This window comes from Leopardus geoffroyi, chromosome D1 (assembly GCF_018350155.1).
Source record: "Leopardus geoffroyi isolate Oge1 chromosome D1, O.geoffroyi_Oge1_pat1.0, whole genome shotgun sequence".
Classification (NCBI taxonomy): Eukaryota; Metazoa; Chordata; class Mammalia; order Carnivora; family Felidae; genus Leopardus; species Leopardus geoffroyi.
The window spans coordinates 87,923,638-87,935,439 of NC_059329.1; the positions used below are offsets into that span (position 1 = coordinate 87,923,638).

General features: G+C 45.2%; 1 protein-coding gene across 2 annotated transcripts in view; it reads left to right on the forward strand.

Moving 5' to 3' along the window:
- Positions 1-9,081, forward strand: part of KIAA1549L (KIAA1549 like) — a 276,580-nt gene extending 267,499 nt beyond the window's left edge. For both annotated transcript variants that reach the window (XM_045484908.1, XM_045484909.1), the window contains exons 20-21: positions 352-503; positions 5,869-9,081. In XM_045484908.1, coding sequence (XP_045340864.1) covers positions 352-503; positions 5,869-6,150 — 434 coding nt within the window. In that variant the 3' untranslated portion in view covers positions 6,151-9,081. The remainder of the gene's footprint in view (positions 1-351; positions 504-5,868) is intronic.
- The last annotated feature ends 2,721 nt before the right edge of the window (positions 9,082-11,802 follow it).

The following is an 11,802-nucleotide window of genomic DNA, read 5'->3' on the forward strand; positions in this document are numbered from 1 at the left end:
TGGGATTTTTTTAAAACACCCATTCTCCCTGGAGAAACGTATCTGGACACTAAGGTGTCCCTTCTTCTTGCCAGTAGGTCAGGGGTGTTGGGATGGGGATGGGGGAGTTGGTGAGGGTTCAGCGAGGGGAGTTGGGCCATCATTTCTCTAGAAAACCAGGGCTGAGTCATAGCAGATGACTGGGCAGGTGGGCAAGGCTAGGGCTGCAGGTAGAGGTCTGCTCCACACCTCATTTTCCCCTCCCCCCATGCCAGAGTTCGCCGTTTGCCAGCTTCCCCCAGCTTTGTGCAAATGTCAGCCCGGTAGGTGGGATGCTGGCCTAATCCTCCCCATCCATCTCCTCCATGCCAGGTAATACGGTGCCGGCAGTGTTCGCCATCCCAGCTGCCAACAGACCTGGCTTCACCGGCTATTTCATCCCAACGCCTCCCTCGTCCTACAGAAACCAGGCCTGGATGTCCTATGCAGGAGAGAATGAGCTCCCAAGCCAGTGGGCCGATTCGGTGAGAGCCTCGCTGATTCCCTCACAGCCTTACCTGCTGGACACATTTTAGGGAGAAAACAGATGAGAGGTTGAGACAGCGTTTTGTTATCTCAGCCCCCTTCCCACCAACCAGGTGGCTGACATCAAGCATTTTAGTGGAGACAGTGTAGTCAAGTGGGATGTCTTTTGAGAGAAAACTTGAGACCCACCTTCCGGTCTGGATTCCACCTCATTCTAGCAGGGCGTTCTTAGTCAAATAAATTTTTATTGTAACCATCATTTTTTGAGTATTTTCTATGTGCCAGACATCATGTTAGATGTTTTATTTATATTATCTTATTCTTCACAACAATCCTATCCGGTAGGTATTATTATTCCCATGATGTGTCCCATTTTGCAAATGAAGAAACTGAGGCCTAGTCAGGTGACATGACTGTCTAAAGCCACACAGCTTTAAAACAATAATAATAATAATAATAATAATAAAGCCACACAGCTTTCATAAGGTGCTAAGGCCAAAATTCAAACCTGCATTGGTCTGGCTCCAAAGCCTTTATTAAATTTGTTCCTTTTAGTTTTAAAATTCTGTAAAAATTCTAGATGGAGTATCAGAAGATAGAGTTTTAGAAACTCAAGATTGAATTACTTTGCACATAGATCCTAAGGCATTCTGCCTGACTTCCAGCAAAGGGTTGTGTTGTTGTGACCCCCTGGTTCCATGCTCTATCATAAGTAGGAGCATATGACACAGTGGACCTGGCCCGGCCTAGACCAAAGAGGGCAGCAGCCAGATGAACCTGGATAGTCACACCCAGACCTGTCTCGGAGTCACCTGTCAAGGGCTGCTAAGTGAGAAAATCAAGCAAATGAAAACAGCACAATGCTGGCCTCTGCTGTGGGTTGCCCCAATCCCTCTGTGTTGTCATCCATCATGGATAAGAAAGGCAGGCTGTCTCCCAGACTTAACTTGAGGGCCACCTGGGGATGAGTGTCATTTTAGGGTTTGGTCTCAACATTTGAAATATATCCTAGATTTATCATCTAGCCCAAGGCCTGGGTCATCTTTTCTCTCTAAAACACTGAGGTCCATGCCTTCTACCCCTACAGGTTCAACTTGGCCTCAGCATTGGTGTCTATTCTTAGGGTAGTGATGCCACGTCTAAACAACATCATTGGGATAAAACTATCCTACATATATTAATTTTCCTGATGATCAAAGCTTATCCCTTTAATTTTCAAAATATTTAAAAATGCATGCTATCTTGCATTAAAAAATTCTGGAATGAATTATATCTCCCCTCCCCTCCTTTAAAAGAGGAATGTAATTTAATTTGTCTTTAACAAATGATTCAGCATCATTAGGATGCCTTACTATACTAAAATGGCATTTGTAAGATGAGCTCTGATGGTAGGATTATCGCCCCTACATCAGACATCTCCAAAATACTATAATTTTTGGAGTTATTACAACATTCAGTATGATTTTTCTTTCTTTGACCTTGCTCCCAACCAGAGCTTATATTGCTGTCAGTGTCCCCACTTCCACAGATATACTCACCTTAAATGTGCTTTTCCTAATGGACTATTTTCTGCAAATGGGGCATGTCTGAGCTCATTAGAATTATTTGTCAAATTGGAGTAAATAAGCTTTAAGAGTAACTTGTAAGGATTCCTTATTGTTAAGTCTACAAATCTTTTTTTTCTTTTTTAATGTTTATTTGAGAGAGAGAGTGAGAGAGTTGGGGAGGGGCAGAGAGAGAAGGAGACACAGAATCCAAAGCAGGCTCCAGGCTCTGAGCTGTCAGCACAGAGCCCAAAACAGGGCTTGAACTCACGAACCGTGAGATCATGAACTGAGCTGAAGTCGGATGCTTAACCACCTGAACCACCCAGGTGCCCCAAGTCTACAAATCTTAATGTGAGACTTTATGGCATCTGTTTTGGTTGTTTGTGGGCTTTTTTTTTTCTTCCTTTGTCGTGCTCGGCTGTTTTAAATAGCTAAAATCACTGGGTATGAGTTGATCAATTCAGAGCTTACTTGACTCCATAATTCCACTTACAGTCTAAACATAATGTGTGCTTTTCAGAAAGTAGATGATACTTAACTTGTGCTAATTAAACAGTAAATCTACAGCTTTGTCGGTTCACCCTCTGCATGGAAAGTTCCAGTGGGCACTCTGGAGGAGTCAACAGAAGTGTTTTCCAAAACCTCTTGCTCTCAAGACACAGATGATAGCTTAGCTGGGCTAATGGTGACTTCCAGATGCCTTTGGGTTCATATTGCCTTAAAGATGAAGGAACAGGAACCCAGCAAATCAAAACCTAACCTTCCTAATGGGATGACCTGATCATTCTGGGCCCATCCTCTCGGTGTTAGGGAGAGTTAGTTTTCTATTAGTTGTTTTTAAGAGGAACATGATCACCACAACCTAAATGGGTCTTTGCTGGGGCCCAGTTACCACCTGCAGTTAAGCAGGGAGGTTGTGCCCATGCAGAAACCACACCGGGGAGGAGGGCAGGTGATTTCTCACATGTGAAAGAAAGTGCAAGAAGCTCAGAGAGACTGAGCTTGTCAGCTTGAGAAATTGGGACAGGATGGTGTCCACTTCCACATCCATCTGAGAAGGAGAAAGGTCCCACCATCATTTGGGTGTCTGACCTTCCCGATCCCAGATCTCCAGACTTCAGGAGCAAGCTCAGATAAAATCACCTCATCCTGGCTTGACAAATAGGTTTCATCCTTGGAGCTGGATGGAGATGGATTGGGAGGGGTGCGCTGTGATCAACAGGTGATGCCTGCCGTGGGCACTGCCTAGGAAAGGGGCGGTTTTTGCCAGTCCTGAATTTTGGCCAGCAAGATGTGATGGCTCCAGCCTGAATCTACTGTAAGAGAGGAAGAGCTTCTTGTCTCTTCGTCTTCTCTGCTTCTGGATATTACCCTGAGGGCACTCCAGTGGAGTCAGGTATCCCTTGCCTGTCCCAGCCATTGGTACCAAGATGCTTGATGCTGTAGAACTGAGGGATCTCAAGAGTTGGACGCTCACTCTAAGCTCCAGCTAAATTTGAAATGCAGAGAAAGGAGATATGACAGCTTCCCTCACAAACACATGGCACCAGCGGGTCATCCTCCAGTGATTTTCCAACTGTGTTCCTCAGAACCCCAAGTTCTATGAGACTCCCTGCTGTGTACCATGCATAATTCTGGGCACTGGTACACAGTGATAAGCAAGCAAGACACAGTTTTGCCTTGACGAAATTGGTGGCCTGAGACAGGTGTTGGCATCTTGGGTGATGGCTGTTACTCTAGAGAAACTGCACGGAAGCGCCTTACAGGGAGCCCTTGGCTAACGTAGGGCAGGGGAAGGTGTCCTGGAAGAACGAACGTTTGCGCTGAGACGTGATGGGCAAGTCCCCTATCCTGGCTTTGGATCTGCTTCCCTCCAGTCACCTCCTGCACATTCCTAGTGCTTGTGGCCCAAGGACATGGACAGCTCAACTCTGGTTTTCCTCTAAGGTGTAAGGGAAATATGCACAGCCCTCACCCACCATTAGTACCCATTTGCCACTTTGTCTTTCTTATCAGGTCTTGGGAAATTAAAGCCCCAAACTTTGGGACATCCATCCTATTACTTCTTCCCTCACTCCGGTCCCCATAGGCCCTCACCTAGGCCATTGACGTAGGTAGCCTCACATCTCTCCTCTTGACCTCCAGTGGGTCTACCTCCAGAGTGTCCTTTCTAGAATACAGGCCCCTCCTCTGCCTGATGCGCACTGGTGGCTCCCTGGCCAGGTGTCAGGCATCCATCTCAGAAAGCTGCCTTCCCAGGAGGGCTTGTCAGAACATCTCAGGCGGGGAGTAGAAGGAGGCCACTTTCCTGCTAAATATTCACCCATCCAAAATTTCTGACTCTTCACCCAACCCATCCTACTCTATCCTCACCAGAGCCCAGACAAGTACCTCTGTAAAGAATGGAAACATGCTGTATTCCTCAGAAGTGTGCCATAGAAAACTAGACTCTGTAACCTGGCACTTGGTGGCTTTCTGATCTGGCCCTGCCCGTCTGTCTTTCCTGAGCTCCTTCCATACACTGTACATCCTCTCTGGTCAGACGGAACTCCCAAAGCATCCCTGCATCCCCATTCACACCCAACCTTTGCCTTTGCTTTTCCTCTGCTCGGAAGCCCCTCCCAACTTGTTTTCCTGGCAAGGGCCTATTCATCTTCCAGACACAGCTAAGCTGCTGCTCCCTGAAAGCCGCCTGACTCCCCACACATGTCCATTCCCCACAGCACCCTTTGCCTACGTTGTCCACAGGCATTCATCCCACAGGCTTCCAACTAGCATTATGGGATATAAAGGCCTTTTGTGGGTTGCCCTTGAACAGCATCCCCATGTGTGGCACTGTTTATGTGGGAAAGTTGATCCTGAATTGCAGATCATTGACTTGTCCTTATTACTAGATATGTCCGTATATTGAAGCACAGAAGTATGTGTCTTCCACTTTTTTTTTATTTTTATTTTTAACGTTCATTTTATTTTTGAGACAGAGAGAGACAGAGCATGAACAGGGGAGGGTCAGAGAGAGAGGGAGACACAGAATCTGAAACAGGCTCCAGGCTCTGAGCAGTCAGCACAGAGCCTGATGTGGGGCTCGAACTCACAGACCGCGAGATCATGACCTGAGCTGAAGTCAGACGCTTAACCGACTGAGCTGCCCAGGCACCCCTGTGTCTTCCACTTTTAATGAAAAGAAGAAATTTTTCAAGAAACCAAGATCATATCCCAGATCTGAGACAGTAAAGTGATTAACTCCCAGCTCTTGGCATCAGACAGACCTGCTCAAAGCATGTCTGAGTGGCTTGTTAACCATGTCACCTGAGACCGTGACACTCTTTCCTTCAGTGTCCTCTTCTGTAAAACAAGGATAACAATATCTACCTCCTAGGTTGTTGCTTTGAGAATTAAGTGAGATCATGTGTGGAAAGCCCTAAGCACAGGACTCCTTCAGTGTTAGCAGTTATCGTTGGGAATAAATCCCTGAGTCCTTTGAGGTCCATAAAGAACAGTACTTCTGTTTGCTGGATTGTGCTTATGTTAAAAAGGTAGGTGGATAGATTCAGGTGGAGACTCGGGCATGTTCCAGCTGTTTATAGCAACCTTCAAAACACTTAATTCATCCAACTAGCATATCCAGCAAGTCCAAATTACCTATTTTCTAAACAAACAGACTCCAGGTTTTTTATGTGCACGGTGGTCTCCCATTTTCTTCTGGATCTCTTTCGTTGCCTTCAGTGCCCTCCTGCGTCCAGTATCAAGCGTGTCCTGTGACTTGAACCCCTTCCTAATCCCGGGCCCTTCTCTTCTCTCCCGACACCCTCTGCAGGTCCCCCTCCCAGGGTACATCGAGGCTTACCCCCGGTCACGTTATCAGCAAAACTCTCCCTCCAGGCTCCCTCGCCAGTACAGCCAGCCAGCAGGCATGCACCCCAGCCTGGAGCAGGCCCCGGTGCCATCCGCGGCGGCCTCGCAGCAGAGCCTCACCGAGAACGACCCGTCTGACACGCCCCTGACCAACATCTCCACGGCGGCCCTCGTGAAGGCCATCCGGGAAGAGGTGGCCAAGCTGGCCAAGAAACAGACAGACATGTTTGAGTTCCAGGTCTAATGCCTTAGCCCCGTGGGACTTCCAGACTCTGAGGAAGCCGTCTTCTGCTTTCTCAGCCTAACGTGTTGGGACTTGAGGCATAGACCATGTGTGAGTCTTTCTCACCCTCAGTCTCTGAACAGGTGAACAGTGGGGCTTCTGGGCAACAGAGGAGACTCTTGAACAACTCGATTCTTGGCTTATTCAACTGATTGTATGTCAAGAAGTCCCTGTGTGGGACCATATGTTTGATAATCTGTGAAGTTAAATGTTTGAACTGTGGGTGTATTTCCCTTTGGAGCCTTAGTCACAAGAGACACTAATCTGCAGATCCCTATCCAATGCCACATTTTAATAAATCACCAGAAGGGGGAGAACATTGCTCTGTCTTCGGTGAGTTCTGCATGTTAACTCTGTTTCTGTGTTAAAGGCAATGCAGGCATCTGATTAAGCACCAGACTGTACTCTCTCTCATTCAGCCATGACTAATTGTTAAAATCACCTCCGGTCTGTAAAGGAGGCACTGACTCCAGCCAAGAAACTTCAGTCCTTTTCTTTCAAAGGTTCATATTCAGATGAAGTGGATCAAAATCAGGACTGTCGATGACTGTACCTATAAATAGTCCTGACTCTTTTGTCCTTCCATTAACTAAACAAAGGCTGAGAAAGAGAGCAGATGAGAGGGAATGGCGGATTTGTGTTGACAAGTTTCTGAAGAGGTGTTGTTGTTTTGGAACTTGAGCACCCCACACATTGGGATCTCACTGAAAGAGAATCGGTGCTAAGAGCTTTTAAGATCCTACAAAAGAAAAACAGTCATTTGTGGAGGTTTTTCTTTGCCTTGCAACGAAGGTGGCCTGAGAACAAGCTTCTCTCTTTTTTGAGATAATGGATACATGGACTTTGACAGGAAAACCTCTGTCTCTTCAACAGCGATGTCCAGCATGTGCTGCTGAGCGATACAGAAGGAAGTAGCAATTGATGCCTGTTTGAAGCAGAAAGAGTGGACTCCTCGGTCTCCCCAGGCTGCAGCCTCTGTTTATAGGAGCTTCTGAATGTAGAAAATCTGTTGACTTACATTTAAATGTAAATAACATTTTTTTTTAAGTGTATGGAGTTTGCCAGTTCCCTCCCTCCACGCCCCTGTAGTTAATGGATGCAGGAGGACATTTGCTGAAAGGACAGGGCTGCTGACCTTGTGACCGCGATGTGGTAAATGACATTCCCTGGCATGGTGAGTCAGCTTCTAGAGCTCTGGGTGGACACTGCCTCACAGCCCTGAGGCACCAGCTGCTGACTGTCAGTGCAAAAGTAAAACTTCAGGTAGCCCAGGAGAGGGAACACTCTGGTTCCCTCACCAACTCTGCTGGGGCTTACCTGGTGTCTGTTGGAGAACAAGGTCCTGTCCTGCCTTCACCCATGACCCATCTAGCTTCAGCTGTGTCCATGCCTTCTTGAGCCCATCTTTCCATTTCCCTCATGAGTTTCTTTGGTCTTTACTGAGAGAAGGTAGAAATTTAAAAGTTGAGAGAAGAGTAGAAGTGGAACTGATTAGAATGGGAGATTCAAACTGTCAAAGCACAGACTTTTCAAAGAAGCTGTTTTTATTTCCCAATGGCAAATTGCCCTTTCTGGAAAGTTCCGGAGATGATGTGTCATGGTATCCCCAGACAAGTCTCTTGTTCAGATGATACTAGGTAGTGTCCTTTTGGTATGCTGGTTGATCTTTCATAGTGTTAGTTTTTTGTTACTTAAAAAAAAAAAATCAGCTATAAATAAAATGTATTTTTGTAATTTCCATGTGTATATATGGTATATTTCTACCAATGGCCAGTTGTTGTAGTCCAAAACCTAAATCAGCTTGCAAAACACTGTGGATGGTGCAAGATTTTATTGACAGATTAACACAATGCCTAAGTCTATCCAAATAGGTATTCAATGCACTTGAATGAACAAAGAGCCAAAGAAACTCAGCCTTTTCATGCAAATGGTATGAGTCTGATAAAGTCAGCCACATTGTCCCGCCTTATCAATAATATTAATATTTCATCAGTGCAATGATATCAACCCAGTACTTTGTCTACTTGGTAAATGCCTGGAAATCCTGTATGTGACAATGAAGTTTCAAGACCTTAGTGTAATTAAAATATATGCTTCAAAGACAATGTCTGAGCTTTGGATGTTCCAGTGACTTACAGAGAATGAGCCTACAGTCTGCAGTGGTGTGGCCCCAGCTTGCTAAGAGGATGGAGAAACAAATCATTGCAGTCTTTGCAGAACCCCATGAAATATTGAGTTCATCAACTGAGACGACTAAAAATATAGCGTGCTAAATCAGACACTCTGATAAACTAGACACCACAGGTTTAAGAAAAGTATATGGAAGGAAAACCTTAAGTTGAAAAGAAATCAATCTGTTCATGTTTTTTTCCACCAATGGGGAGACAGCTGCCATTGCTAGATTTTCTGTGATTAATATGTGGTCCCTTCTCTGAAGAGTCTCCTGGTGTCATGGAGGGGACAGACGCCTGGACAGCTGCCTCTGAGGAAAGGCCGAGTGCCTCATGGAGGCAAAAATAGAGTCCCGTGACAGCCCAGGGGCTCTATGTTCCTCATGACCCTCCAGACAGTTGGAGAAGCCACAGAGGACCCTGGCAATCTCGGAGAAGGAATCAGAAGTCCAGAAAAGTGGAGTGACCTCCTGGAGGATTCCACCCCAAGCCTGCTGATTCATGATTCAACTTGCTTTCCATTTCACCATGCTGCCTGCACGCTTGTCTGTGATGCGTTTCTTGAACTGTGCTAGGAAGTTTAAAAAGTAGACAAGGGTCATGTGAGGGACGCCCTATGTTCTTGTGAAGAAAAAAAAGATGATTGGATATGTAAAGGACTTCAGATAAAGTGTATAGAGGACGATGCATTTGTGGCATAATAAACACTTTTTGGAACTTGTTTTGATGTGAGTTTTCTGCCTTCATGAAAAGAAATGCATTTGGGCTTTTTCCAGAGAGTGCCATTGAGGAAACGGTGTTCTCAACTGCTGTTCAAGACTGCAGGGGAGCAGTCCTCTCTCAGTGCCATGTATCCAAACAAGCAGGCGGTGAGGCCATGACAGCTTGTCATGAGGTAGCAGATTCTATGCTATGCATTAGGAGAGGCAGTCCCATGGTGCAAGAACATGAAAGTCTATTGTGTGCCCTGGTACCTATGATCTGGGATGGCAGTGGTTACCTATGCAACAGCAAGTTTCCTCTTTCAGGGTGTGCTATTGTGCTATGGACTTAATGTGTCTCAACCCCCACCCCACACCCCACCCCCGCCTTCATATGTTGAAATCCTAATCCCGATGTGATGCTATTAGGAGGTGGGGGCCTTGGGGTTGAATAGGTCATAAAGGTGGAGTCCTCATGAATGGGATTAGTGCCCTTGTAAAAGGGATCTCATAGAGCCCTCTTGCCTTCTTTTTTGCAATGTGAGGATACACTAAGAAGTCAACGGTCTTGCAACTCTGAAGAGGGTTCTCACCAGACCCTGATCCTGCTGGCACCCTGATCTTGGACTTCCAGCCTCCAAAATTGTGAGAAATAAATTTCTGTTGTTTAAAAGCCACTCAGTCTGTCGTACTTTGTTATGGCAGCCTGGGCTGACTGAGACAGAGTGGATTATATAAGCATCAGTTCTCTGGTCCTGGAAGTTATGTTGTGCACTTAATTTAAGAATTCAGCAGTAGAACATGTAATTTCTGAATAATCTTGATGGAAGAACGGATAGGAAAAATATATATCAGAGTACAGATGGAGAAAGACAGGAATTTAAATACCTGACCAAAAGAAGAAAGAAAGAAAAGAAAATTCTTCTAACAGAAATTAGAAGAGACGGAAATTAGAGAAAATGGATCAAAAGACTTAAATATCGATTATAGATAAATAACCTTCTTTTTTCTACCCAAGCCACCTTTTTCTACGCATTCAATGTTTAATGAGTAAAATAACAGATATTATTTCTAAAGTTTGAGAAAATAATTTAAACTTGATCTGTTCCTTCTACCACAAACCAGAAAATAGTTTGGACTTTGCTTACAAAATACAGCTAAACACTCTTAGGGAAATATAGTGATCCAGCTTAGAGCAGTAACTGACTCAGATCCATGCTTTAGAAATTAAATTCTCCCCTATAGTCCCACCTTGAAGGTATTCTAGTCAAAGACCTTTTCAGGGACAATTCACACTTGCTCAAAAGTGTGGGGGTTGACCGAGAGAACACAAGGGCCATTTCATAGAAACAAAACACAGCTCCCACATGGGAAAGGCTGGAGACAGCCATCCTCACTCTTGCTTTCTCTCACATCTTCTCTCTCTATGTGCTTTCATCTCTGTTTCTCTCTGTATATTCTGTGTATTTGCTCAGTTCTCTTGCTTCCCTTGGCCTTCTAGCATTCTCTGTTTTCTCTTTACTGTGTACACAGCCGAGAATCCATCCCAGGACCCACTCTGCACCACCTTTTCTTTCCTGTACCCACCCCTTTCTGGTACCATCTCTTCCCAAATATTGAGACTCTGAGCGGTCCAGTCCATCGGCCTATGGAGGAGCCACCCTTGGGTCCTGTGCCTATCCAATCAGCTATAACCAAGGAGGTAGAATCCTGTAAGACAAGCATGGCCTCCTGGACTGACTCTTTCAGTAAGAGCCTTTGTTGGGGGCTAGTTCCCAGACCAGAGGAGGCGCGTGGGTGGGCAGAACCTTCAAAAGGAACCTCCTCGGCACTGGAATTGATCAGCACTCCAGACAGCAAGTGAGTGACCCCTGTGGAAACTGCCGCAGAGAGGACTGTGCCCCTTGACTTGCGCATCAGGTGGAAATGCATGCATTTGAAACCCTGGTGGACCGGCCGGCCTTGCCCCAACCACATGCCATCCCAGCAGCAGTGCTACTGATACGACTTCTGGGTCTAAGAATGATTTGTAGTCAAGCCCCAGGTAGCACCACATCTTGCTCAGCAGATAATAAATACTTGTAAATTGAATTGCATGATCTTAGCTCAGGTGCCATTAAATGTAGCTCACCACCACACACCTGCATGGATGAGGAAATTGATGAGTCTCTTTATAGAGTCTTTGGAAGCAAAATTAGTGTCAAGTGAAATTGATATTATTGTGGCTCTGCCCTTCCAAAGATAATAAGTTAGTGTCCTGAGAATTGAAAGGTCTCTTGATTTCGCAAGGTGAATAGTTACAGATTAGAGTCCTAGCCTGTGGTAAGTACTAAAATGTAGGGAGCTTCTGGAAGGAAAATTTAGGAAATAGAATAGTGCCAGAAACAAATCCTTTTAGACAATGTTAAGTTGCTTTGACTACGCAGGTTTCAAAAACAGGGACATTTGTGAGGTGGCAGAATTTGTCTCCATATGTCAAACCCATGCTTTAGTGAAAGCCATTACATAATGAAATCTAAAAATTGATTATTTTCAGTCTCTGACCTTGGCCAGACTTTTATAAATTATGGAGGGAGGCTGTCAATGTATATTACATAAATTAACCGTGACCTCACCTTATTTCCCCCATCTCTTGCTTATATTTAAATTCACCCCACCCACATACTGAGAGAAGGTTTGTACCAAACAGAATCAGAATATATCATTCATTGGTCTGGAAATCTTGAAGAAGCCATGAATAG